The sequence below is a fragment of the Sarcophilus harrisii genome, chromosome 2 (assembly GCF_902635505.1).
Source record: "Sarcophilus harrisii chromosome 2, mSarHar1.11, whole genome shotgun sequence".
Classification (NCBI taxonomy): Eukaryota; Metazoa; Chordata; class Mammalia; order Dasyuromorphia; family Dasyuridae; genus Sarcophilus; species Sarcophilus harrisii.
Window position 1 is genome coordinate 566,251,064 of NC_045427.1, and position 26,348 is coordinate 566,277,411.

At 36.8% G+C, this 26,348-nt stretch overlaps 1 protein-coding gene across 1 annotated transcript in view; it reads left to right on the top strand.

The window, feature by feature from the left end:
* Positions 1-26,348, top strand: part of RBM20 (RNA binding motif protein 20) — a 239,826-nt gene that overhangs the window by 168,803 nt on the left and 44,675 nt on the right. Inside the window, exons 2-5 of the mRNA XM_031955834.1 lie at positions 7,615-8,683; positions 9,445-9,506; positions 11,402-11,493; positions 11,823-11,920. Coding sequence (XP_031811694.1) covers positions 7,615-8,683; positions 9,445-9,506; positions 11,402-11,493; positions 11,823-11,920 — 1,321 coding nt within the window. The remainder of the gene's footprint in view (positions 1-7,614; positions 8,684-9,444; positions 9,507-11,401; positions 11,494-11,822; positions 11,921-26,348) is intronic.

Consider the following 26,348-nt stretch of genomic DNA (forward strand, 5'->3'; position numbering starts at 1 on the left):
GACTTAAACTCTTGATTTCAAGGTTGGCATTTTCCCACTAACATTGTGGATCTCATTTTCCCATTCAATCTCTCTATTTCACTTTGTCTTATAATAAGTACATTTCTGGAATGGACAAGATTGTTCTCCAGTAGACGAAACCACATGTTTTAAACCATATTCTGGGGTTCTTTTTGAATGTTTTTACACTCAGGGTTACTTTATTTGTGTTCCTGTTTGATAAGGAGCATTGATTATGTGTTTCATAATTGCACGTGGTAAGTTCTTAATAAATGTTTGAATGAGTGAATGAGTTTTTTTGTTTGCTTCTAGTTTGATAAATTCTGAGTTAAGTTTATTTTCTGGCTTTGTTATCAGTTCCCTTTTGCACACCTTGGTGCACCCTACCAAATAAATTCCACGTCATAAAACATTCATACTGTGACTTGCCAAGTGTAAAAATACTGATAGGATGTGGTTCCAGGAACTGAGTGAGAAGAGCTATCTAGTGAAAATGAATACTGAGCACAATTGCTGCAAGTACCTGGTGATTAGGCTTGGAACAGAGATCACTTATGGATATCAAAACAAGGATATTTGTGCTTCTCCAAAATGAATTATTCCTCTGTGGATGCCATAGTGATAAAAACCATCATATGACGATGACTTTTATTTTCATTGTACTTTAAAATTTGCAAAGCACTTTACATACATTATTATTTTATTTTATTTTCACAACGATCCTGGGATGTGAATGTTATCTGCACTTTACAGTTGAATAAACTAAGGCTCAGAGTGACTTGCCAAAGTGTTTCTGATTCCAAGTCTAGTGTTGCATCTCCTTTATGCTATCCTTCCTCTCAGCAGTACCATGTCCAAAGTCCAGCAATGTTCTGAGATGAGTCTGTCTCAAGATCAAAGAAGCCCCATCAGTGATAAATCTTGGAAAAACAAAAAGAAATGGATAACCTCAGCCTATTAAACAACATCATTGTTAGGATTTTGTAGATGAAAACTCTGTAAACCTGGTTAATGAGAAATTTTTCTCTGTTCTTTTAAAGATTCCTGATGAATATGAATGAGGCAGTGTTGTAAAGTGTTAGAACAGCTGGGTTCTGCTTCCACCTTTTCAGGTCTGCCATCAATTAGCCAGGAAGGTTTCCCCAAATCACACATACTCTGAGTTTGAGTATGCTCGAAAAAAAAGAAGGTATTTAGAATACGTGCTTTGAATTCTGTTCTTGATGTAACATTATGCGATTCTATGTAACACAGTTTGAACTTTAGTATAAGATTATGTTATATTATTACCATCAAGAATTGTGCTTTCAACTATGTAGTAAAGTTCTAAATCCCATAATAATTATAAAGTACAGTTTAGATGTTCTCTGTATCCTGGAAGAATTTAATTCCTAATAGATGGAACAAATAATAATGATTCCACTTGCACTAGACATTTGGAAAACAAAAGCTCTGTTTGTGTATACTTTGGAATATATGAGCTAATGTTACTATAAAGCTCCCAACCCAGAGTAAATGAATCTGACATTCTCTTGTCTGGTCTTTTCCTTTGAAGTTGTTTTGCACTTGTAGATTGTAAACTTCTTGAAGGCAAGGACTGTGTTTTTGCTAATGTGTGTATCCCCTGCACCAGGCACAGTGAGTGCCCTTGACAAGTAGGTGTTTAATAAATGTGGTATGTGTGTGTGTTTTTAATTAGAATTCAATTGTGCCAATTTCTTAGCCTATCAAATTCACCTGGATGATACAAATGGCTCTTATAATTTTCTTCTTTATGCGTTCCCTACAGGAATGAGTAAAGAGCATAAGTAAAGTTTTTTTCTTGAACTCTAAGAAAACAATGACTGTCTGGTTAACAAATTCCTACAGTAGTGTTCCTGAACATATTTCCTATTTAGTCTTTTCATCACTTTCTTTAATGGCATGACATTTCTCATCCAGTAATCTAGTTATACACAGCAGATACCTATATGATGGGCAGTTCATAATGGAAAAAATCATAGTATGTCAGGTTTCCTCTGAAGAGCTCAGCTTATACTGTAGGGCTCAAGCAACCAGACTAGTGTCTAGCACACATGCTTTAAAAAGGGTAGTTAATTCTCAACTAATTTTTGACAAAATGCATAGTTGAGGCTTTATCATTTTAAAAATGTTTTTCTCTGGTTATTTGCATTAGACTACATCAGTAGAGGACAGTATATTTGTGAAGAAAGTTCTTATTATCTGGAAGAGTAAAATAGAATGATAAACTTGGAAGAGAACTCAAAAATGATCTAGTTTGTCTTCTCTGGTTTGCAGGAGAAGAAATTGAGCACTAAAGAGAAAAAATATCTTTCCCATGTTCACATAGTTACTTAGTGGTAGAGCTGAGACTAGAATCCAAGTCTTTTGATCCTAAATGTGGTATTCTTTCTGCTAAGTTAGTGATTCTCGAGCTTTTTTTGGTCTCAAGACCCTTTTGCATTCTTTAAAATTATCGAGGACCTTCTCAAAGAGCTTTTGTTTATGTGAGTTGTATCTATTAATATATTCTGTATTAGAAAGTAAAACTGATAAATTTTCAAAATGTTGATATATCAATTCATTAAAAGATAGCAATAACAAATCATTAAATGCTAGTGTAAATAATGTATTTTTTATGAAAAATAACTGTCTTTTCCAAAGCAGTTTATTGAGAAGAATGGCATTATTTTAAATATTTTTTGCATCTCTTTAATGTCCAACTAAATAGAAGACAGTTGGATTTTTATATCTGTTCTTGTATTCAATTTCTCTATTAAAGTGCTGCTACTGTTGTTTAGCTTAGTCTTTGTGACTCCACTTGAGATTTTCTTAGCAAAGATTTTAATTCACTATTTTGGTTTGCCATTTCTTTCTCGGATCATTTTACAAATGAGGAAACTGAGGCAATCAGGATTAAGTGATTTGCCGAGGGTCACAGTTATTAAATATGTGAGGTCAAATTTGAACTCAGAAGGATCAGTCTTTCCGACTTTAGGCATTCTATTCACTGCACCACCTAGTGGCCCCTTCTATTACAGCAGCAGAAATATAACAATTCTCATCAACCAGACTTGAATGGAGGACATTTTGTGCCAATACTTAAATTCAATGTAGCATCTTATTTAGGTTTTGGAATAAAGTGCAACATGACTTTTTAAACCAGTAGCTTTTAGAGAAAGCTGTCACATCCTACCTGATGTGTATCTTTTTAACAATGTACAACATTTCATTTATATCTTCTAAATCTCAGGATGTGATAAGTATAACTATTTGTCCTTTAAATTTTATTTTATTTTTAGTTTATAAGTGCACTTATTTATGTGCTTATAAAAATTAGGCCCAATAGTTTCAAAGATGACAACAGAAGAGTTTTACCTAATCATTCAGTATGTTTCCTTGGACATGTTGAATTAACAGCCAAAAATTAAACATCATTCCTGAGGCAGTGAGCTTTCTAGGGTCTGAAATAAATCAAAATAATGGATATATCCATAAATTCTCCCACAGTTCATGTTAAAGCATTTCTTTGCATATAATTCTTGGGGGGGGTTCACACAATATACCTTCTAACTGATTGTTCAGTTCCCTAAGTTATACAACTTAACTTTTGCCTTCTTCCTTAGATCAAATGTGAACTTGGTCAGTGGTGATGGAACATATGTATCATACACAAAAGATTTGGTAGGGAGCTGAAGCAGATCAGGGAGTCAAGGAGAAGGAGTAGATACTAGAAGTCCTAACCATTCCGCCTCCCTAAATCCTTCCCAATCAGAAATCAAGGACAAGAGGATACCACCATCATCCCTTGTTTCTTGGGAATGGGGGGTGGGGAATACGTAAGTAGTAAAGGCTGAGTTGGTCCAGGTAATAACAATGAAAAGATTCCCTGCCCCCAGTTTAAAGGCAAGCTAACTTTTAAAGAAAAGTAGACTTGGTGGATTCCAGAAAAGAACTGGGTCTTTCTACTGGTAAAGATGTTCTAGTTGAGACTATAAAAATCCATATCACAAAATGGTCTCGTAGGGCTTGTAATAGGGAATGCTCTTTGCAAAGTGCCACTTTCCTTCAGAGAACTTATTTCATGGACACAGGATACAACCAACATTCTACCCATCTTTTATTTGGGAAGGTGATGTTTATATCTTCATTTTTTTCCCAAGCTTTGTTTTATTTTTTAACAATAGATTTTTATTTTCAAAATACATGCAAAGATAATTTTCAACTTTCACCCTTGCAAAATCTTGTGTTCCAAATTTTTCTCCTTCCCTTTCCCCCACTCCCTCCCCTAGACAGAAAACAATCCAATATTATCTACCCATCTTCTTGTCCCCCCACCAAAAAAATTCAAAAATATATTTTATTTCTTATTCTCATTTACCCTCTGGGAAATGTTGTCGTGTAGCATGACAAACTTCAGTTTCCTCATTACTAAAATAAACTGATTGCACTAATTGAAATATGAGGCCTTTTCTAGGGCTAACATTCTTACATTTCATGACTGGCTTGTATACTACTGTATACAAGAGACAGTTTACATGTTTCTGCCCTCCCTTGCTTCTAGTATTGTCACCTTTTTCATGTGGATGAGGAGCAGTAAACATTGCTTATAACAATCCTCTTACAGGCTGCTGCAGTTGGGAATGGTTCTTATTTCATTGAGAAGTTTATTTCATGCTAGTTAATTAGTTCCTGCTAGTTAGTTAATTCCTACCCTTGAATTTCTAGATACCAAAGCTGGAATGGATTGTGTGAAATTATTCTTCATGGACCACATTGACTGACAACATTACTTTCGTAAGCTAGTGAATATCAGAAGTCAGAGACTTTTGATAATTAAGATTTCATTCTACCTGAAGTCCAGAACACGAGAGCAATGTCACTTTATTGCCAAAATGACTATTGTCAGATGCCATTTCTGAGGACCTTTCCATAATTTGCCTTCATGCTTCAGGAGTGAATTTAGGCTAATGCCATGTGATAAAGTGCTAGATACTGACATTTGAAAGATGAGCTATTAAAAAGTACTGTAACTTCTTACTTGTTTCTGGCATATCTACATCTTTTGTCTGAGTAGCCTTTCAGTTTGAATTTTTAAGAATAAATAAAATTTTATTCAAATTGAATATCAAGTTAGTGATAGTTAAGATTTTGCCAAGCAAATAGTGGAGTTCTATCAACGATAGGAAGACAATTAAGTCTTTCTTCTTGGTTTGTGCTACATCTTAGGGTAAACCTACCATCAGCTGTATATTCTGGGCCTGATTCCAGAATTACTGGTTCCCTATGCCAAGCCTGCAAGTATTTAAAATGGTTGACTACATCGGGTTGAAAAGATCAATCTACTATAGATAAGTGTTTAGAGGTACACATTCTCTTCCCATGTACCTCAACCTCTGGCCAAAAAAACATTGCACAGAATTTTTTTGTTTGTTTGTTTGTTTGTTTTATGTTTTTGGAAAATTCAACTGAGTTCTCAGGAAAAAAAAATCCTTTCCCATTCTGGTTATGGAAACTCCATTGGCACCTCATTAGCACCTTGTTAGTGAGGACAGGGTGTGTTTTGGAAAACCAGTAGGGAGGTTTGGCTGCTGTATGGATAGGGTTTTGAGTTAAGCCTAATTGCTCTTCCAAAGCTTAGCTACTTAATACTAGCTAGCATTAAGGGTCTATCACCAGCCCCTAGACCATCCTTTGCTTCCTTTCATATTCTCACCTGCTTAAGCAATTAGCACCTTCCTAACCCTACTCTCTCTTCATCTTTGTTGCTATCCAACCCCAACTGCTGCCCCTGAGCCAAGACAACCTCCCCTGAGAGCATAGGTATCTTCAATATTTTCGGTCCTCCAACAGACATCTTAAAAAGCAGCTGACCTGCTCTGCACTTGGAGGGAAATGGTATTTCTGGTTGGCTGCACCTTTAGTTGAGTATAATCATCCCTTGATTTATTCACTAAGGGAAGAGAAAGGATGATGCTGAAATTTGACTTTGGAATATGTTTCTGTACTGGCAGTGGGTGTGCCTGCTGTTCTGGGAATTCACTTCAAAGAAAACAATGAAACTATACTGTGAAGACATGACTCAGGAGGAGAGTGGAAGTTGTATGCTATTAACATCCTGTACCAACTCTTTTCCTGATTGGCTTCTGCTGCTAACCTCATATCTCCCTGAACATTTATTTCATGAGAGAAACAAGAGAAATTAGCACTTCTCTAATTGAGGTACTGAGCCCCCTAAATAAGGCTATGCACTCACAAATCTTTCCTATTGTGATGTTATTTTAAGTGTAATATATAAAACTCTTTATCCTAAACTCTGCCCCTTCCCCTTAATTTTTTGTTTAAATTATATATTTTGGTTATTATGTGAAGTCTGTTCTGTATATTGAACATTGTGATACAGATTTTGAATTTTGAAATTCAAGTTTTGGATTCAGCACAAACCTAAGATTACAGTAAATCATATTACAAAGATTAGAAAGGCTACATCTGTCACAGGTCACCCTTAAGAAAAGATGGGAGAGGAGCAGCTAGGTGGTGCAGTGGATAGAGCACCAGCCCTGAAGTCAGGAGGATCTGAGTTCAAATCCGATCTCAGACATGTAACACTTAACATTTCCTGGCTGTGTGACCCTGGGCAAGTCACTTAACCCCAATTGCCTCAGGGGGAAAAAAGGAAAAGAAAAAAGAAGAAGAAAATATGAGAGAACTGAGTGAATAATTATTCATGGAATAAATCTCACAGAACTCACTCAGAACTGTGAGTGTCCATTGGGGTACAAAGTACTGTATAAGACACTGAGAGGGATCATAAAACAAAACATAGCCCCTGGACTTCAAAGAACTTAGTTTAATACACTGAGAGAGATCACAAAATGAAACAGCCCTGAACTTCAGAGAATTTATAGTTTAATGCAAAATGGGATATTCTGAATCTGTCACAGTATAAAGTTCTGTGACTTTTCTGAGGAGGGAAGGTGATTGCTTCCATCAGGTGAGATCAGGGAAAGTTTCATAAATGAAGTAGCACCTGCAAAAGTCATTCATGATTGTCAGGGATTTCAGTGGGCTCAGAGAGAGGCCCATTTTTTTTTTCAGTGAAGCATTTGGGGAGAAGTGACTTCCCACTCAAAAACTGGGAAGCTACTAGTGAATAGTTAAGCATTTGAATCTGAATTTGAACTTGGGTCCTCCTGACTTTAGGGCCAGTGCGCTATCCACTGCACCATCTAGCTGCTCCTGCCAAATGTATTACTTCAGTGGAGCACATTGTACTATAAGTAAAAACATAAGAGTGGGAAAAGAAGGAAAGAAAATACCAGTTTGGCTAGAATGCAAAAATTATCCTGGGTCACATTGCATCCCCTACCCTCTTCTTTGCTAAGGATATCTAACTTTACAAAATTTTTTGTAGACTCTACAACGACTCTACAAAAATTTCCTGAGAGACAGAAGCAACTAACTATATATCTATTGGGATGGTAAGCACAACTCTTAGCCCACAAAGAATCTGTTTGTGGGTCTTGAGTTCAGGAACAGAGATTGTGTTAGGTAGAGAATGTTTTATAAGTAATTCTTACAAATAAAAACCAGTTTCAATTTCTTTCTTTGCAGTGCTGCCAAGCTTCTGGACAAGAACCCATTTTCTGTTAGTAATCCAAATCCTCTGCTTCCATCGCCTGCAAGTCTTCAATTGGCCCAACTGCAAGCCCAGCTGACCCTCCACCGGCTGAAATTGGCTCAGTCAGCAGTCACCAGCAACACTGCAGCTGCCACGGTCCTGAACCAAGTCCTTTCCAAAGTGGCTATGTCTCAGCCTCTCTTTAACCAGCTGAGACATCCATCTGTGATCACTACCCCACATGGTCATAGTGGGACACCCCAGCACCCAGCAGTAATGCCAAATGCCAGGTTTTCATCTAGGGGGATCGCGTTTTCTCCTCCCAATCAAGGACAGGGCCTAGGACCATCCATGAACTTGCCCAATCAGGCTACCAATGCCATGGTGATGCATCCTTTTGGTGGGGTCATATCTCAAACTTCTAATCAACCAGCAGTTGTTTTGGGCATTAGCAAAACTGGCCCAGTTCCTGCTGTGGCTGGGTTCTATGAGTATGGTAAAGCTAGCGGTACTCAGGCCTATGGTTCAGACGCTGAGAGTCAGTCAAGCTTCCTGACAACATCAGGTACCTCCTCAGTTGGGGTAACCTATGAGGGTCAATGTAGTCATACAGGGCATCCAAAGCAAGATGGCCAAGCCAGTTTCCCCAAAGACTTTTATGGGCCCAATTCCCAAGGACAGCATATGAGTGGAGGACAGCCCCTGGGATTTCCTGGAGAACAGCACATGAATACAACTTCCACAGGTGGTCCTAAAGGAGAGGTAGATACTCTGCTCCATGGCACAGGATCAAACAGCCAATGGGAATGGCCTTCAATCAGCCAACCTTATGAGCTATATGACCCAGAAGAACCCACACCAGACACCAAGTTTGGGCCGTCAACCCCTACTCCCTTCAGTAAGAAGCAGAGTTTCAGTAGCAGCCAGAGACGAGGGAAGGAGGACCCGCTGCTGTCAGTGAGGTCTCTCCAAGCTCATGAGCTGAACGACTTTCATGGTATTGCACCTCTCCACCTGCCTCACATCTGCACCATCTGTGATAAAAAAGTCTTTGATCTAAAGGTAAGGCAGAGAAGAGTAAGCATTTGGCTGTCACCTGGTCTATTACACCCCTTCCCTATCCACCATAAAAGCTTGAGACCTTGTCTTATCAAGTCATTCTTCTGCTCAGGAGATCCCATAGGTTCCCCACTGCCTGAAGAATGGAGTACAGACTCCTGCACTCAGCACTTAAAGTATTTCATAGGCTGGCTCTGACCTTCCATTATATCTTTATTACCCATTATCAATCTCCTACATGCATTCTACACTTTAGCCAAATTGGCTTTCTAGATATTCCTCACAATTTCCCTGCCTTTGCACCAGCTCTCTGCCATGCCTGGGATGCATCCCCTCCTTATTTCTGCCTCTCAGAATTACTAGTTTCCTTCATATCTCATGTTCAAAATACCATCTGTTTCATGAAGTCTTTCCTGTGGAGCTACTCACATTAAATAACCTTGTGTTTATTCTGCACATATTTGGAACATACTTATGTATGTATATATTGTCTCCTCAGAAAGAATTTGCCTTCTATTTTTGAGGATCTTATAGAAACTTAAAGATCTATCCTTAGACCTCAACTTTGGCTCAGTTTTCTCATCTATAAAATGGGGCAATACCATTTTCACAGTGTGTTATGAGGAGTCAGTGAAATAATATATGAAAAGAATCTAGTAGCTATAAAATATTATATAGATGTGAATTTCTATTGCTGCTTATTCATCTGCTTTCAATATGTGCTAGAGTACCCCGCAATCATTCATCTTTTTCTTTTGACCTAGGACTGGGAGCAGCATGTTAAAGGGAAAATGCATACTCAGAAATGCATGACCTTCTCTGAAAGGTGAGTGCTGCTGATGAATGGATGAAGAGTTGTTGTTTGTTGTTGTTGTTGTTTATTCTTCATTCTAGAAGAAATTGAAGACATACATTTAAATCCCTTCTTTAGCCAGTCCCTTTTCCTTTAAAAATCAGTAATGCATTGCAAATTCAACTTTAAACAAAACCAAACCTCATTAAACTAGTTACAGCTCACAAGTCTTTCAATGGTAATAGTTTATAACTCAATCCTTCCCTCTCAGTCTTTATCTTTTGTCTATAATCATTCATATCCATTATTTTTTTCCTTTTGTTACATGATAATCAATGTGAAAATTTAATTTTTGGTTCTGTTTTCTTCACATCATTTTATGGTAATCCTCCTATAGTAAATCATATTTCTCACATTTGTCTATCTTAATTGCATTATAGGACTCTATTACATTGATATAATAAGATTTATTCAATAATTTTCAAATTGTTGGGCATTTAAATTCCTTTCAGTTTTTTTAAAATCACAAATATTGACACTATAAATATATTTGGAAAGAGATCTTTTGAAAATAACTTTTAAAAGTGTATTTTGAAAATCAGATTATTGGGGTAGATGACATGATTATTGTTTGTAACTCTTACACTATTTTGGAAGATTGTTTTCCAAAAAACTCCACCAATTTTCAATTCCACCAGCGATGTATACAGATATGTTATTTCTATAGCCCTTTAAGCTCTCATTTATGCCATTTTTATTTTTGCCAATCAGTGGCTTTAATTAGTACCTTTGAATTGTTCTGATTTTAATTTTTTTCCCATCAAATATAGTTCATATAGACTTTTTGATATTTGAAGGGTTTCAAAACTGATAAATAGGGCACTGCAGATATAATTTGCTTAGATTTTAGCAGCACATTTGATAAAAATATTTTATATTATTTTTGTAAGCGAGAGAGAGAATTTCAGATTAGACAATAAAACAGATGGCTCAAACCTGAGCTGACTGACAAGATACAAAATATAATCATTGATTTTTATATTCACTTCTGGACACTGGAGGGCAAGAAAGTTAGTGAGAAGCTGGAGAATGGCCAGAGGACACCAATTCAGTGAATTAGTCCATGTCCATGTTTTATGTAAGTGTGTGTGTGTGTGTGTGTGTGTGTGTGTGTGTGTGTGTGAAAGGAACTTGGGGCAGGGAGTGGTGTTTAGCCTGAAGAAGAAAACACTGGGGGAACAATTGCTGTGTTCAAACATTTGAAGGAATGTCATACAGAATAAGGACAGCTGGTGGTTCATTGGATAAAGGCTGGGGCTAAAATAACCTTTCCGAGTTAAAATCTGGCTGCAGACACTTACTAGGTGTGTGACTCTGGGCAAATCACTTCCCCCTATTTGCCTCAGTTTCTTCATCTGTAAAATGAACTGAAGAAGAAAATGGCAAACCATTCTCATATCTTTGCCAAGAAAGCCCTAACCAGGGGCATGAAAAATCAGATACAACTGAAAACAATTGAACATTAATAATGTACCAAATAGGGATTAAACTATAATCTAAAAGGATATAATTAGGAGCAAATGATAGAGGCTTAAAAGAAACCTAGCCTTGATGTCTGGAAAAACTTCCCCAAAATTATAGCTGTCCAAAAGTGAAATGGGCTGACACAGGAGGTACGAGGTTCCCCATGTGTGAAGTCTTCAAATTTATGCTAGATTATCTGTCAGATATATTAAAGAATGCATTCCTGTGGGTTGAACTGGATAGTCACTGAAAGACCCTTTTAACTCTCATATTCTACAATTTGTGATTGTAATTATTTCTCTCCCTTCCAGGCCTGAGTAAATATAGCATTTTTTTCTTCCAATTTTTTTCTTATTTTGTTTAATCCTTTCCTTTCATTATTATTATCCTCATTACTTTTTTAGCGCGGGTATTCGATGTATTGTTGGTTCGGCAGAAGGAGCATTGTGCACGTCGCCAAACAACACAGCTGTTTTTAACCCACCTGGAACTGAAGGTAAGGGATATTCATTCTAACATGAATATGACACTTAGAGATTTTTTCAATCCCATATCTTCCTCTGTATCCCATCTTTCACAGTTAAAAATCTTCAGAAAATCAAATGTATTCTGCTTTGCATATATTGATATTTTCAGTGTTGGTTTTTTTAAGTACACCTTTATGTTAATGATCAGCATTTCCAAGAGAAAAAATCATGATGACCATTAGAAAGTATTTTTAAAGAAAAATCTTTTTTTTCCCTTGTTAGTCCTAGGCAGTTGACATTTGAAAGCAATGTGACTGTCTCTTTTTTTCCCCCTACTGGCCTTATGTAATTCCTTTAGATTTTGCCTCAAATATTGGATCGTCATTTGCTGTGGTTCCAACAAGGTCCTTTGCTCAGTCAAACCCCACTTTCTCTCCCACTGCTTCCGGGACAAATGTGAGTATGAAAGCAATTTCACCTTTGTCATCATCAGCAGCAGCATTTGTAACACCTGTTCATATGTGGTACTGGACAAAATAAAAAGAACATAGTCTTTCTATTATATGCCTTTCTGCTCCTAAAATTGAAGTGAATGTGCTCCAGATGTGGCTTACTGGAACTTGGAAGAATGTGTCCCCAGGGAGTACTATATAACTTAATTCAGTAGAACTAGTTTCAGAGAGAGAAAACTTGACACACTTAATTGGAAAGGAAAAAAAAATACACAGTAGCAAATTCCTTTTTTCATTTACATGTTTTATTGGGAATCACATTGAGTTAGAAAAACACAAAGTTTTGTGGTTCCTGAAATGATTTTTGGCTTTTATACTGAAGTGAATCATGTCTCAGAAGAGAATGATCCTAGACACCAAAATCAGAGGAGGAAAATATCTAAAAATAAAAACTACATATTGCAAGGTTCTGATATAACCATATAGAGAACTAGTTTTTTTTATAAAAGCTTTTTTAGATCTTTCTTATTTCTCATAATCTGACTTTCATTCCAAAATAGTTCTTATTCCCTGCTGTCTTCTATTCCTCTTTTTCTACAGAGTTCTAATTTATTGGCTCATTCTCTGGTTTTTTTTTTTTTAACTCTTCCTTTAACCTTTCCTGCCTTGAGTCTTCCCCTCATTCTTCCAAAGCATCCTCCTTCTCTGGCTCTCCTGAAATACAAGGCATTAACTGATAATTCTGAAATTTAGCTGCAATATTCCTCAAAGTTTTCATTTTGAGGTCTTTTTCAGGAGGTAATTGGTGGATTCCTTCGATGGCTATTTTGCCCTGTGGTTCTAGGACATCAGGGTAGTTTTTCTTGATAATTTCTTGAAAGATGTTGTCTAGACTCTTTTTTTCATTATGGTTTTCAGGTAGTCCAATAATTTTTAGATTATTTGGATCTATTTTCCAGGTCAGTTGTTTTTCCAATGAGGTCTTTTTACATTTTCTTCTACTTTTTCTTTCTTTCTTTCTTTCTTTTCTTTTTGGTTTTGTTTGATTGATTCTTGATGTCTCATTGAATCATTCAGTTCCATTGTTCAATTCTAATTTTTTAGGGAATTATTTTCTTCAGTTAGTTTTTTCATCTCCTTTTGCATTTGGCCAATTGAACTTTTAAATGAGTTATTTTGTTCATTGGGTATTTTTATCCATTTCACAAATTTTGTTTTTCATGGAGTTGTTTTCTTTTTCCATTTCACCAAAACTATTTTTAAGGAGTGATTTTCTTCATACAATTTGTTTCATTTTCTTTCTTTTTTTTTTAACTTCTTCAGGCAACAGCAGCTTCATGCTGCCCTGGGGCAGTGCTGCCAGCTTCCTTCTTGTACTAGGTGGGCATGGCCAAGTTCCACTTTTTATGTTGAGGTTTAGGGACTCACCATTTGTCTTCTGTAGTTGTGTTGGAGGTCCCTCAGCTAGCCTGATGATCCATTGGCTTCTGAATCAAGACAGAGTAGCAGATGCTGCTGTATTTTGGCTAAGAACCTCCTAGTAGATTCCCCCTCGTGCATGGAGGCCTCTCTACCCTGGGTTTACCTGCACTGCCCTGCATCTGCACTAAGCTGCAACTCTTGGCTCCTGCCCAATTGAGACAGATAGTTCCTGAAGTTCTTCCAAAGTATCTTTTGCTGGAAATTTGTTATACTCCAAATAGTTTTGGGTTCTGTTCCTCTAAAACCTGTTCAGAGGCTTGTTCTTATATTGATTTGAAGGAATCTAGGAAGAGCTCAGATAAAAATCTATCTTCTCTCCATCCTCTTAGCTCTGCCCCACAAGGCTCTGCCCCACTAGGAAGCAAAAAGATGAATAAAATGTGTTTGACTAAACTGCAAGTCTTCTATGTGAATATATATGTTTGGGGATGTATTTATTTTTTAAATTGTGTGTGTGTGTGTATCTTCTCTTAAATCTTCAAGACTGTAAAGTTCCTTGAGAGGCTGTGTTATCATAGAGAGCTACCTTCAGACTGTGTTCACTTCTACTTCTGACACATTCTGGCTGTGTGATATTTGACCAAGTCCTTTAACTTTGCAGTGACTTATATAATTCTTTAAGATTGTGAAGCAGTTGATAATCTATATTGATAGAGGAGTCACTGGGAATTCTTCATGTTAACTTGCCAATGAACTTACAGAACTAAGCAAAGTAAAATTAAATAAAAGATTTTAAGTTTCTCAGGGAGAGGGACCTTTGTCTTTTTAGCACACCCTGAAGGAATATGTTAGACTGTATAATAGTGGTAATACCCACATTAGACATGACACATTTTTTGAAGCCACATCTTAAAGATGTTTCTGTGAGCCAAAGTCCTGGTTTGTACCATTACTTGTGTCAGACATTGGTAGAAAACATTGAGCGTGTGGATAAAGGAACAGGAAAATGAAGTATAGGAGTTTATTAGGCAGCCTTAAGCTAGCAGATTGATGAATTATAAAGAGTTGAAAAGAGATTGCCTTGAATGAGGAAAACAGCATCCACAATGATTACAACAATACTAACGAAATAATCAAAACACAAAATAATTATAAAAAACAAGCCTAGCCTCAGAGAAGAGATGAGTACATTCACTTCCCTTCATTTGCAGAGATAAAGGAAAATGGATGTGGAACATTGTATTCATTGTCAGATGTGGTTGATGTGTTGGTTAGATTTGCTGAAATGGTTTTTCCCCCCACTTTCTTTTTTCTTCTTTGTTTCAAGGTATGGCTTGATAGATAGGGGAGGGAAGGTGGATATATTTGGAAATGAAGGTGATATAAGAACAAAAGATATCTGTAACAATATTTTCTTTTTAAAGAAAAGGGAATACCTGTACTCAGTTTGCAAAGGAAGCATCTGTTTCCTTCTGAATTTTAATTCAATTCAAAAAAAAATTCATTAAGTACTGCATACAAAGTTTTGCTTAATGGAAAAATGCTGTATGAGGATGCCTGGTACATAGCAAGTATTCAACAAATATTTAAATGAATCAGTGAATGCTCACATTGCACTACTATTTATGTGTTAAACAACTGGGTAATTCCCTGCTCCAATACTCACATTCAGTTTATGGCATACAAAGACCACATAATCTTTGTCCTAAAGAATAAAGAAAAGATAAATTTGATGTTTGATAAGTCATTTCTGTCTTTAGGGACCTATTATTCCTGATTTCTTCAGTCAGCTTCTGTGAATATTTAGAAAGTGCCTGGTACTCTGATGTCACTGAATCCCTGCAGATATCACTGTACTACTGGCCACAAGATTTCTATACCTGCTACCAAGTACAGGGAGACCTACAGGCAACAGTATTCAGGCAGCTGTGAATAAGCAGAGAAGGTGAAGTCAGGGAAGACAAAAAGATTACAGAGTGATTGCTGTGTAAGGGATCCATCTAAAATTAAATTATTCTATTAGGGCAATAATGATATTCTGTGTCTGTACAGAACCATCACAGTTTTTGAAGTCACATACAGTGAAAAGAAATAGCTTTGGTCCCTCTTCCCTACATTGCCATTGATTACTGAATCTATTGATCTGAGTTCAAGGTATCCACTGACTATGTTCCACATAGCCAAGAGTGGAGTTGTTCCTTTATTGGGAGTCAAAAGAACAAATTTCAGATCCCCATCCTGTCACCTGCTAGTGATATACCTTAGGTAAATCTCTTTACCTAGTTTCTCCATTTGTATCACGTGGGAGTTGGGATATATGTTTCTCATTTCCCTTCCAGTTCCAACATTCTATGATCCCATTACCCAGAGAATTATACAACTGCCATGTCTCTGGTTGGTCCCTGAATCAGCACTGACTAAATCATCAGATTACTTGCCTTTGATATTCTTGATTTGTTGCTTTGAATAGAATAGAACAAATACAGGTATTTCCCCTCTTTAAGAACATCTAATATATGAATAATGTGGTTTGCAGAACCATATAATGTTAGAGCTGCAAAGGGACTTTAGTCCCCTTGTAGCCAGACCTCTTCTTTGTACAGCTAGATGTGGATAAATGAGTAAGGAGGATATGGACTGGGATGGAAGATCCACTTTACAAAAGGATTCTTCCACCAAAGGATTCATCAGAGGGCTTCTTTAAATTATAAGCATGTCTATTTGCATGCAAATTTTATAGAATACAACCAAAAACAGCAAAATAGAACTGATATTTCCATAGTGGACAATCATTATTGTTTATAGAGCAAAAAAAAAAAAATTGCTACCATTAAGTCTCACTATTTTTGAGTAGGACCACGGAAAACTGATAGATCACAGTTAAAATCTCCCTTTGGATTATGTGATAATCAAATAGACCTGTCTCCACCATCCTTGCAAAAGCAACTGCCTTGCTTGATATAAGGAGGCAAAATCTCTCAACTTTGAATAAATGGTAGTCTTGTGTTTTCATCTTTGTCTTGGGCAGTATGGAAGGATTACGTGAAATTGATTGTAGTCATAGGTCACAAGACAGTTTGAGTCTTGTCTTTCACCAGCTGGGGTGGGGGTTTGGAAATGATTATACCTTTGTGAAAGTATTCACTTTCACTAAAGCTGTTGCTGATGGATAGAACAGCAGGGAGTTTATACTTGGCTCTGCAATCATCATAAACAGAGTAATCAGGTTTCTGGAAAGGGCTGCCTGGGCCCTCTTTGGCTGTAAACAGCTTCCTAGCATCTGCAAGAGGTAGATGCAGAGTGACTGGCTGTCTGTCCCCATAAAATGGCCTTTGGGTTTTCACAGCTTACATGGTGTTTATTTAGTGCATGGTGTCAGTGCTTGAGGCACTTCTGACCCAGGGACATTTGAGGTCCTACTGCATTTAGACAGTTGTTAGTATTGGTTTTATCTTCCCAGAACCTTAAGCATTAGAGCACTCACATGAATAAAGATATATAAAAGCACAGAGGAAAGTTGTGATTTGCAAAGATGTCATAGAGGTTGTCCAAAGGATAAAATGTATATACTTCAGAACAATCATGAGCCAATTATTGTTTCCAGCGTAAGCATTTCTATCTTAGAAATGCTACAAATCAATGCTTGATTTGTTATTTTGCTGATTGTCTAGACTTAAGAAAGCAAGGGGAAAAGTGTGAATAAAGTAGATTAAACTTAAGTTTGTCATATGTATGATTATTTTTTCAGTCAGTTGTAAACATTTACCCACACTTGCTAAGTACTGTAAAATTTGTTGATTACATTAACTTAGAAGAGATAGCTAATACAATGGATGACAGAATCAGGATCCAAAAAACTCCTGACAGACTGAAAGGATGTCCATTTAACAAAATGAGTTTGTAGTATTGTGCATGTGCTAATGTCAGTCCTTCTACTCCATTCTATCCTGATGTCTTTATATCTGTTTTACTACCTTCTGAACTTTTGGCTTCAAATATAGACCTTGACTTGTTTATATACATTGTAAAAATAAATCTCAATGGCCTGCTTTTCAGGCCATTTCACTTTGTATTTTCATAAAGCATCATACAATGGAATGACCAACTCAGGACCAAGTAAGCTTTCAGTTGGATCTTCAGTTTTTCTGCTGACTGACTACTATTCAACTCATTTCCCTTATTTGAGCTTCAGTTTCTCTTGATCTGTAAAATAATACAATGGGATTGTTAATCAATCTCTACTATCCCTTCTGGCTCTAACTTTTAGTGATTCTAAATAGTGGGCATATTAGAGCAAATTAATGGTAGAACTTGCAGCCAACTTTTAGCCCCTCTAAACAGACCACCTCATCGATACGAATCGATACGAATGAGTGTTAGAAATCTTTCAGAAGGTCTCAAACTCTAGAATTCACATTCATTGTATGATGATGGTAGTTCTATGATAGTCTCAGAATAAGGTTGAGAAAGAAAAACTTAATTGATGTTTGTATTCAACACTATATAAGGTAGTTGTATAATTTAAAGAGGCTTCCAGAATAACAGAAACCCTAGTATTTGGAAGGAATTTAAATGGGAAAGAACTGTATTTCTCTCGGTACAGCCCAAAATAGCCCAAGCTTTTTGACTTCCATATAATCCTACTGACTCTTGTTGAACTTCCCAGGTACTGAGACCCCTAGATCTTTTCCATAGGAGATGCTACTTAGCCATACACTTCATCCATCCTTAAATTGTAGAATTATTTTTAACCCAAGTATAGAACTTTACACATCCTTATTAAGTTTCATCTTGTTAGATGGACATCCTTCTAGACTGTCAGGATCTTTTTGGCTCTCAATTCAGTCATCCATTGTGTTAGCTATCTCTTCCTTAATGTAATCAGCAAATTTTACAAAATACCATCCCTGTCTCCACCTAATCCATTGAAGAAAACATCAAATAGCACTATATCAGTTCTTGGAGACCTCACTTCAATTTGGCAACAACTTATTTCAATTTGGGGGGTCATTCAGTTCACACATTAGAAAGGTGAGGTGATTTCCATGTACAAATTAGCACAGGTATATGGGTTCCAATTCAGAATGAAATCAGGCTACTACTAAAGGTAGTCAGATTTAGGGGAGTGAAATAATTTGTTGAGACTGGAATTGACACTTCAGAGATAAAGAGCAGCCCTTCCCTAGATTCCTGAAGCTCATTGCCTTAGCCAAATTTTTAGAGTAATTTACGGTAAATGAGCTCTTTTAATTGAACTCTTTGAACCTGTCTCCAAAGTCTAATCCCTTTCTGCATGTCAGGCCAGGCAATGGAAGAGCATGCCCTGGTCTGTTTGTTGTCCTTACTTTCCGCCCATCTATAAAAAGTTTGCAGGCAAGTTGAATAATCTGGGAACCAGGTACATGAAACTTCAGAAACCAGTTTAGAAACAGTATGAAGCATCCAATTTTAAATAAGTAGTATCATCAGGTTTGCCAATGTAAAAACCAGAGCTTCTACTTTCTACCAGCAGGAGGGACTCTCTAGTCCTAATACCCAGTATAATTCCATTTGGTAGGGGTTATATTTCTGCTCTCTCAAGCAGAAGAGTTTTAAAGACAGCTCGACATCCCACTCTCCCATGTATCTAAAACCTAGTATTTCTGTGGAGCCCATACATATTAAGATGTGAGGACCAGTACTCTGCCACCTGTAAATAATGACATAAATAAGCCACAAAGAAAATTTCAGTGGATGAATCATTAGTAGAATTGTTAGATTGCTCACCAGACGCTGCTTACTGTCCCAAGGCATATCTCTTTAGGGTTAGTACTCAATAAATGTAGAATATAGTTCTAGTATGTATCTGTACACATGTGTTTTATATTGATCTCAGTAGCATACAAATATCAAAGTTCAAGATTGAAAAAATCAAGCAAAGAAGGCAGTTATTTGTGATCCAAGGGAAAATAATCGGGCACCATATCACCGTAGTGGAAATAATACTGGAGTTCTAGTCCAAAATCTGCTGCTGTGATAGTCATTTCACTTCTCTGGGACTCATTTTTTTTCACCTGTAAATTGAAAAAATTGGGATAGGTGACTAATAGTTCAAATTTTTGTTTTTTGTAAATACCACATTCACTTTTGGAAAATCATTTAATCAAATAAAATAGCTCTGGATGTTGTGAAAACAATCCCCTTTTGTGAAAAAAAATTATAATGTAATTCCTGCTTTTTTAAAGCTTAAGATTTTGTTTATGGGGATCCCTAAGAAGGATCCCCTGTCACATAAAAATGCATAAGGTATGTAAATTAAAAGGTGATATATATGTGTGAACAAATATATGCGTGTGGGTATAAATATACACACACACATACATATATATATATATATATATACACACTCATATATAATACACATCATAGTATTAGTGAGGGGAAATTTTCACACATAGAATCAAGAGACCTGGGTTTAGGCCTGGTTGTGCCATTTACTAATTTTATACAAATCATTTGACTTCTTTTGAATCTCATTTTCCTCATCTATAAAATGGAGGTGATGCTTGTACTATCTATTGGGGTTATTGTAGATAAAACACTATGCAAATGTGTGATATTATTGCTGCCATTATTGTGGAACAATTATGTGTCTAAGTGGAACTAGGGTGGTGGTCAAAAAAGGGGATACAGGAATTTCCTGTTTAGACAAAGGAGATTAGAGAAAGCTGTCATTATCACCATTCCTTTGGTTAGTCTGGGAAAGTTTCCAGAAGGAATGGGATTTTAGAACTTGCCTAAGGGTACTCAAATATATATTTGTTAAATTCAAAAAAAAAAAATTTTACAGGCATTCATTTTGGCCCCTTTCCTGACAGTTTCTGCCCCTGTGATTAATTGCTTTTCATTGATTTAATGGTATGTTAGAAGGTATTTATTCTTTGAGAGGTGGATATTCCAGCCTAGCTAGTCAGCGGTGATTGCATTAATAATGTGGGAATGAGAACTCGGACTTTTCTTTCATGCTGTAGAGAAAACTTCAAAGCTGATAGCACTGTTTGTTTCCCTTGTCACTAGTGGGGCAAGAAGAGATGTGCTAAAATCATTGGCGTGTGGGGGTATGTTTTTTTTTTTCATTCATAGTGCAGAAAGCAACTTTGTCTAAGTGAAATTATATATTGATCATAGAAGAATTGGGCACAAAGACATATACTAACTCCCAACTTGCCAAACCCAACAGAGAAACCACTTTGCTGAACTTGATCTTGGAAAGCTCACTTGATTTGCATCTTGCTTTGAACTGCTCATTCTAATTAAGATCTGAGATCCAGAGTTCTTTAAAAGGCACTCCCATTCTTCTCAGAAGGGTTCTTAATGTCATTAGCTCAGCTCAGTTACATACCTCTCTGAAGATCTATCTGCACAGAATGCAGAAAACTCCATTTCCACTTAAGGGAGATCTGCAATTGCTGTGGGAACTTCCTTAATAACGGAGAATGTTCACCACTTTGGGGAAGCAGTCATCAGTGAGAGAGCAACTGATGTTTTAGTCCTTTTAGGGAGAGGTGCTGTGTGAGGCACTTAGCCTTCTATCTAAAACTGAACTCCAAAAACTTCACTTAATTTAATTGTCTCTAGTACAAAGAAGAAATAAAAAGTATTCAAAATGGAATTGCCAAGTAATAGCATTTTGTATAAATCTCCAAACACATTATTATATTTATATGAGAGGCAACCCAGGTCTAAACTCCAGTTTGAAGTAAGACTTTACTTTAGCAATAGAAGGTTGTGATTATGGAAATTTAAAGCATATTCTTGTAACCCGTTTGTTTATAGAATTGAGTCTTTCTATCTTATAGCGCCCTTGAGTAGATTCATGCTTCAATATTTCTTATGCCACTGATACATACTAAGCATTACAATTTCTGTTCTCTGAAAGCTATGAATATCTTTGTTTTGTATGTGTGGGCCTAAGCATATATTCTTCCTTCCTACGCATGAATTGTACAAATCTTAACCAACTTGATTCACCTCCTCATGTCCTCCCATTTTATTTTTCTCTCTTAGATCCTACTTCTAAAACTAAGTTCTAATGAAGGACTAATTGGACCATAAAACTATATGGACCAAGCCTACTATAAATTCATATTATCTAAACCTACCTGTTATACTGCAGTTCTTTTTTCCCCTTGTGAACAGTGTCCTATTTTATTCCCCACAATATCTTTTCATGGATTGTAGATTTAAACCCAAAAGGTACCTGAGAGTTACTTAGTCGAAACCCCTCATTTTACAGATGAGAATCTGAGTTCGGTTGTAATGTTCTTGATGGATTTTCTGGAGGTCTCTGGGCAGCCTTCTTTTCAGTAGAGCAATCACCATGAGAATAGCCAGGTGTTAAAGTCCAAATCCTTTATTGTCTTCTTCAAAATCTTGTCTTCTAGGACCCAGCTAGCTTTCTTGGATCCTTGAAGAGTCTTGGTTTCAGTGGAGAAGCTAAGAAGGATAACCCTGCCACCAAGGTGGTGTGAGATGAGATGAATGAACCTGAGTTCAAGGGCTTGTGCTTCAGCTTCCAGTCTGCTTGTCTTTCCTAGCTCTCTGAATCTGGCTGAGGCTCCCAGCTTATATTCTCTACACTGAGTATAAACCAATTATTATATCACTAGGAAATTATTATTTGTTGTAAGATTAAATCAGTCATACTGAACTTAGAATATTATTAATCACCATGCTAGATAACCATTGTCTTTATCAATTCCACTGACTTAACACCTTGTAAGAATCCTTGTTTCAGAGTTCTGGCCTATAACATTCAGTGATTTGTCCACTCTTACACAGGGCTAGGAGTTGATTTGAGGTCCTCTGACTTCAATCCAAAGCTCTTTTCATGGTAGCATAGTCTTCTCCCTCCTCCATCCTGCTGCCATCCTCATATTTTACTCAATAAATACTCTTTTACTTTATCAATTGAGGTCAGCTGACCCAAGTTCACTCAACTCCCTTCCTCCCCACCTCACAACTTTTCTATGATTTTTGCTCCTCTTCCAAAATGAGTTTGCCCTTCTTTCTGCCACAACTAATCCATTCCTTCTCATTCCCTCTGGTGGCTTGCCATCTCAAATATTATCTGTCCCCAGAACCATCCATGCTTCTTTAGACACAGCCAATACAGGGATTTGTTTTGCACTACTATATTTGTTCATTACAAGGATAGCCTTTTATCTGTCAGGGACAAGGGGCTTATGGGAAAAGAACAGAAGGTGTAGTGAAAGGGATATTTAAAAAATAGAAAAGAAAGAAAAAATTAGCAATGACACAATAGAAATACAGAGGAGAGACTGGAAATAACTTCAGAAGGGGACACTAAGAAGCAGGGCAACTTCTATTCATGTTAAATTTAATAGGCTTCAAAAAATAAGCTGTACATAAAAGAAACACAAACTATTACTCCCTCATGTTCAAGCACTATCTATTGGCTCTTTTCTCAGTATTTACAAATATGCTCAGGTCTTCCTTATCCATTTAAAAACAAACAAAAAAAATTTAAAGCCTGCACCCACCTTAGTATTTGTTATTATTGTTGTTGCTAAGGCATTTTTAGTTGTGTTTGACTCTTCATGACACTAGTAGGATTTTCTTGGCAAAGATATTAGAATGTTTTTCCATTTCCTTCTCCAGTGGAGAAACTGAGGCAGAGGTTAAGTGATTTGCCTACAGTCACACAGCTGGTTAAGTGTCTGAGGTTGGATTTGAACTCAAGTCCTTCTATCTCCAGAGCTGTCACTATCTATTATACCACTTCACTGCCCCAAAGTAGTTTACACTTCCCTCTTCCTCACTTTCACTTGATACCCCTCCATCTGGCTTCAAACTCTACCACTCTACTGAAATTTTTCTCTCTGATGTCACCAGTGTTCTGATATTTAAATCCTAGGGCCTTTTTTTTTTTTTTTTTTTTTTTTTGAGGTTCCTCTCCCTGGACCATTCCACAACAATCTATACTTCAGAAGTCTCCTCTCCAGGCTTTTGGTCTCTCCTACTTCTCCTCCCGACTGTCTAGCTGCTCCTTCACTAGTTCATGCTATTTTTCTGCCCTCCAGAAGTTTGTATATCCACTATGACTAACCCACAATCCAATTTCCTCTCAATACGCTGTCCCCTTCCTCCATGAGTTCAATAATAATTACTGTGCCTATGACTTCAAAACTCTCTTCTCTTCCCTATGCTTGTGATGAGGTTCTCAGTGGCTGGGTGTGATTAGCAGAGAATCTGGAGCATTGATGGAATTGTTCCCTGGGGCAGGCAGGGAAAAGGTTCTGATAGAGATCAGTTTAGCTTCAGAAATCCAAACCCCTGAGGCCCACTGTCTGTGAAGGTTGTGGGCATCCACCTTGCTTTGTCCAGCCAAAAAATCCCAGTCATGTCCCTGAGGTTAAATTTCCCCTATGAGATCTGTCCATGGCTCATTACTGAACCTCTTTGGATCAGTCCACCATGACATTCTGACTCCTGGTGTCTTTCCCTTCACCCCCATGCCACTTTGATCTTCCATTTCATAGAATCTCTCTTCTCAATCCTGCCTCTACCACCATATCTCTCCTTAGTGCTAATTAACTCTTTCAGGGTTCTAAATCTCTTTTAGGATTTAGACCCTAAAGTTACCCATGCATATATCCTGTAAATAAAAGGCTATTAAATTTAAAAAAAAAAAAAAAAAAAAGGATTTAGACCCTCCAGTTAAGGGCATGCCCCAGCCTCTTTATCCTGGCTAATTGTGGGTTCTACTACTGTCTTTCTACTTTCTATCATTAATTATTAAAGCCCCTTTCTTTTTTATTTTTTATTAAAGCTTTTTATTTTTAAAACATATGCATGGATAGTTTTTCAACAATGATCATCGTAAATCCTTGTATTACAAATTTTTCCCCTCCTTCCCCCCACCCTTCCCCTAGATGTCAAGTAATCCAATATATGTTAAACATGTAAAACCCCTTTCTTGCTAACTATATATCCTCCCACTGTATTTCATATTTACCATTTCTGATGTCTGTTGTCTCTTCATTTTATCTGTAACCTTTCCTCCTAAACAAACCTAACTTTTGCCAGAGAGAATGGCCACTGTGAATTCTTCACATGACCAAACCCCAGCATTTGGTGTTCTCCTAGAACAGGTCAGCTGGTGCCACATTATTTGCTACATTAGCCACATGACTTGTACCTGGAATCTCCCCTTGTATATCCCAACAGCACCTCAAAAGGACTGGTACAAAACCTAACTTCTCACTTTAGAGTTAGTATTCCATAGTGGGTAGCATGCTGGATGTGGAATCAGGAAAACCAGAAATCAAACTATATTTCTTTTATGTCCTTACTAGATGTGGGACCACAGACAAGGCAACCTCAAGGGCTTCTGTTTCCTCAACTCTAAAATATGGCTAGTATTTGTAGTACCTATCTTGAAGGATTATTGTGAGGTTCAAGTGAGATTTGCAAACTTTAATGTACTATATAAATATCAGCTATTATTATTACTCTAGTTAAAGTCTTAGGAGTATTCTGTAAAGGGAAGCAAGGTGGTACAATATATAAAATGCTAGACTAGGACTCAGAAAGATCCAAGTTAAAATCTTATCCCAGATACTTATTAGCTTTGTAAGTAAATCACTTACAGCTCTTATTGCCTCAGCTTCCTCATCTGTAAAATGGTGAAAAAAATATTGCCTACCTCCCAGGGTTATGATAAGATAAAATAATATAATATTTGTAAATGTGTTTTGTAAACCTAATGCATATCCTTGTTATTTTTATTAATTTTCCAGTCAGCCAGCCTTGAAACTTCAGATCTTTGACTCCTTTGACACCTGCCATATAGCCAGTTCTCATGAATATATTTTTCATATGATCTCTTACATTCATCCCTTTCTCTCATTACTGCGGTCACCAATATGGTTCAGTCTCTTATTTTCTCCCATCTGGACTATTATATGAATCTTCTAATTAGTGTCCCTGCTCCAGACTCTCCAACTTTTCAGTCTTTCCATTGCATAGGTGCAATTTTCCACCTTAGACCCTTGTACCGGTCTAAGAAAAGTCAACCCTCTCCCTTAGAGTACTTCACTTGGCTCCCTATTGTCTAGAAGATAAAACACAAATGCTTTAGTCAGACATTTAAGGCAATCTGTGATCTAGCCTTTCCAGTCTTATTTTACATTGCTCCACTTGAAGCCAAACTAGACATTATTCTTTGTTCCATACAAAATTGGACTACTGGTATTTCCTTGAACTTAAATGGCACCTCCCATTTCCATGCTTCATGTATCAATGCCAGGAATGTACATCTTTCTTATCTTTGTTTTTTATAACTCCTTTCTTTAAAGGCATCATTTAGGTGCTAACCTATCTGTGAAAGTTCCTCTAATTCCCAAGTGTAAAAGTATTTTCTCCTCAAATTTTTATAAACACTTTATCTAGCTCTCTCCTTAGTACCAAACACATACTACTTTGTATTATACTTCTCTGCATGAATATAAGTCATACATTCTCTTAATAGAATGTAAAGTGCTTAAGGACAATCAGGGCTTTTGTAGTTTATTGCCTTTTTATCCCCAGTATTTCAGAATAGTATCTTGCCCGTAACTATTTACCAAGTGTTTATTGAATTCAATTTACTGGAATTTGTTAGCATGAGAAATTCTATTCTAATGTCCAGGAAAGGGCTCATGTTGAATGGATTCCTTTTCTTCATTTATTCACTGCACAAAAAATATATATGATTTCACTATATTACTTGAGCTTGTAGGTCTTTAGTCCTGAGAGAGGTTTAGATCAAATATACCCTGTCCCTTGAAGCTTTCACTGATATTTAAAATCAAAAGTGATTCATTCCCTTTCTCAGAGCTTTCATAATGATGTGTTTATGCTCTGGACACCTGTAATTTGTTTTGAATTTATTTATTTATTTGTTTGTTTATTTATTTATTTTGCATCCTCTACTAGTCTATGTGCTCCATAGGGCTTTGTAAATGACA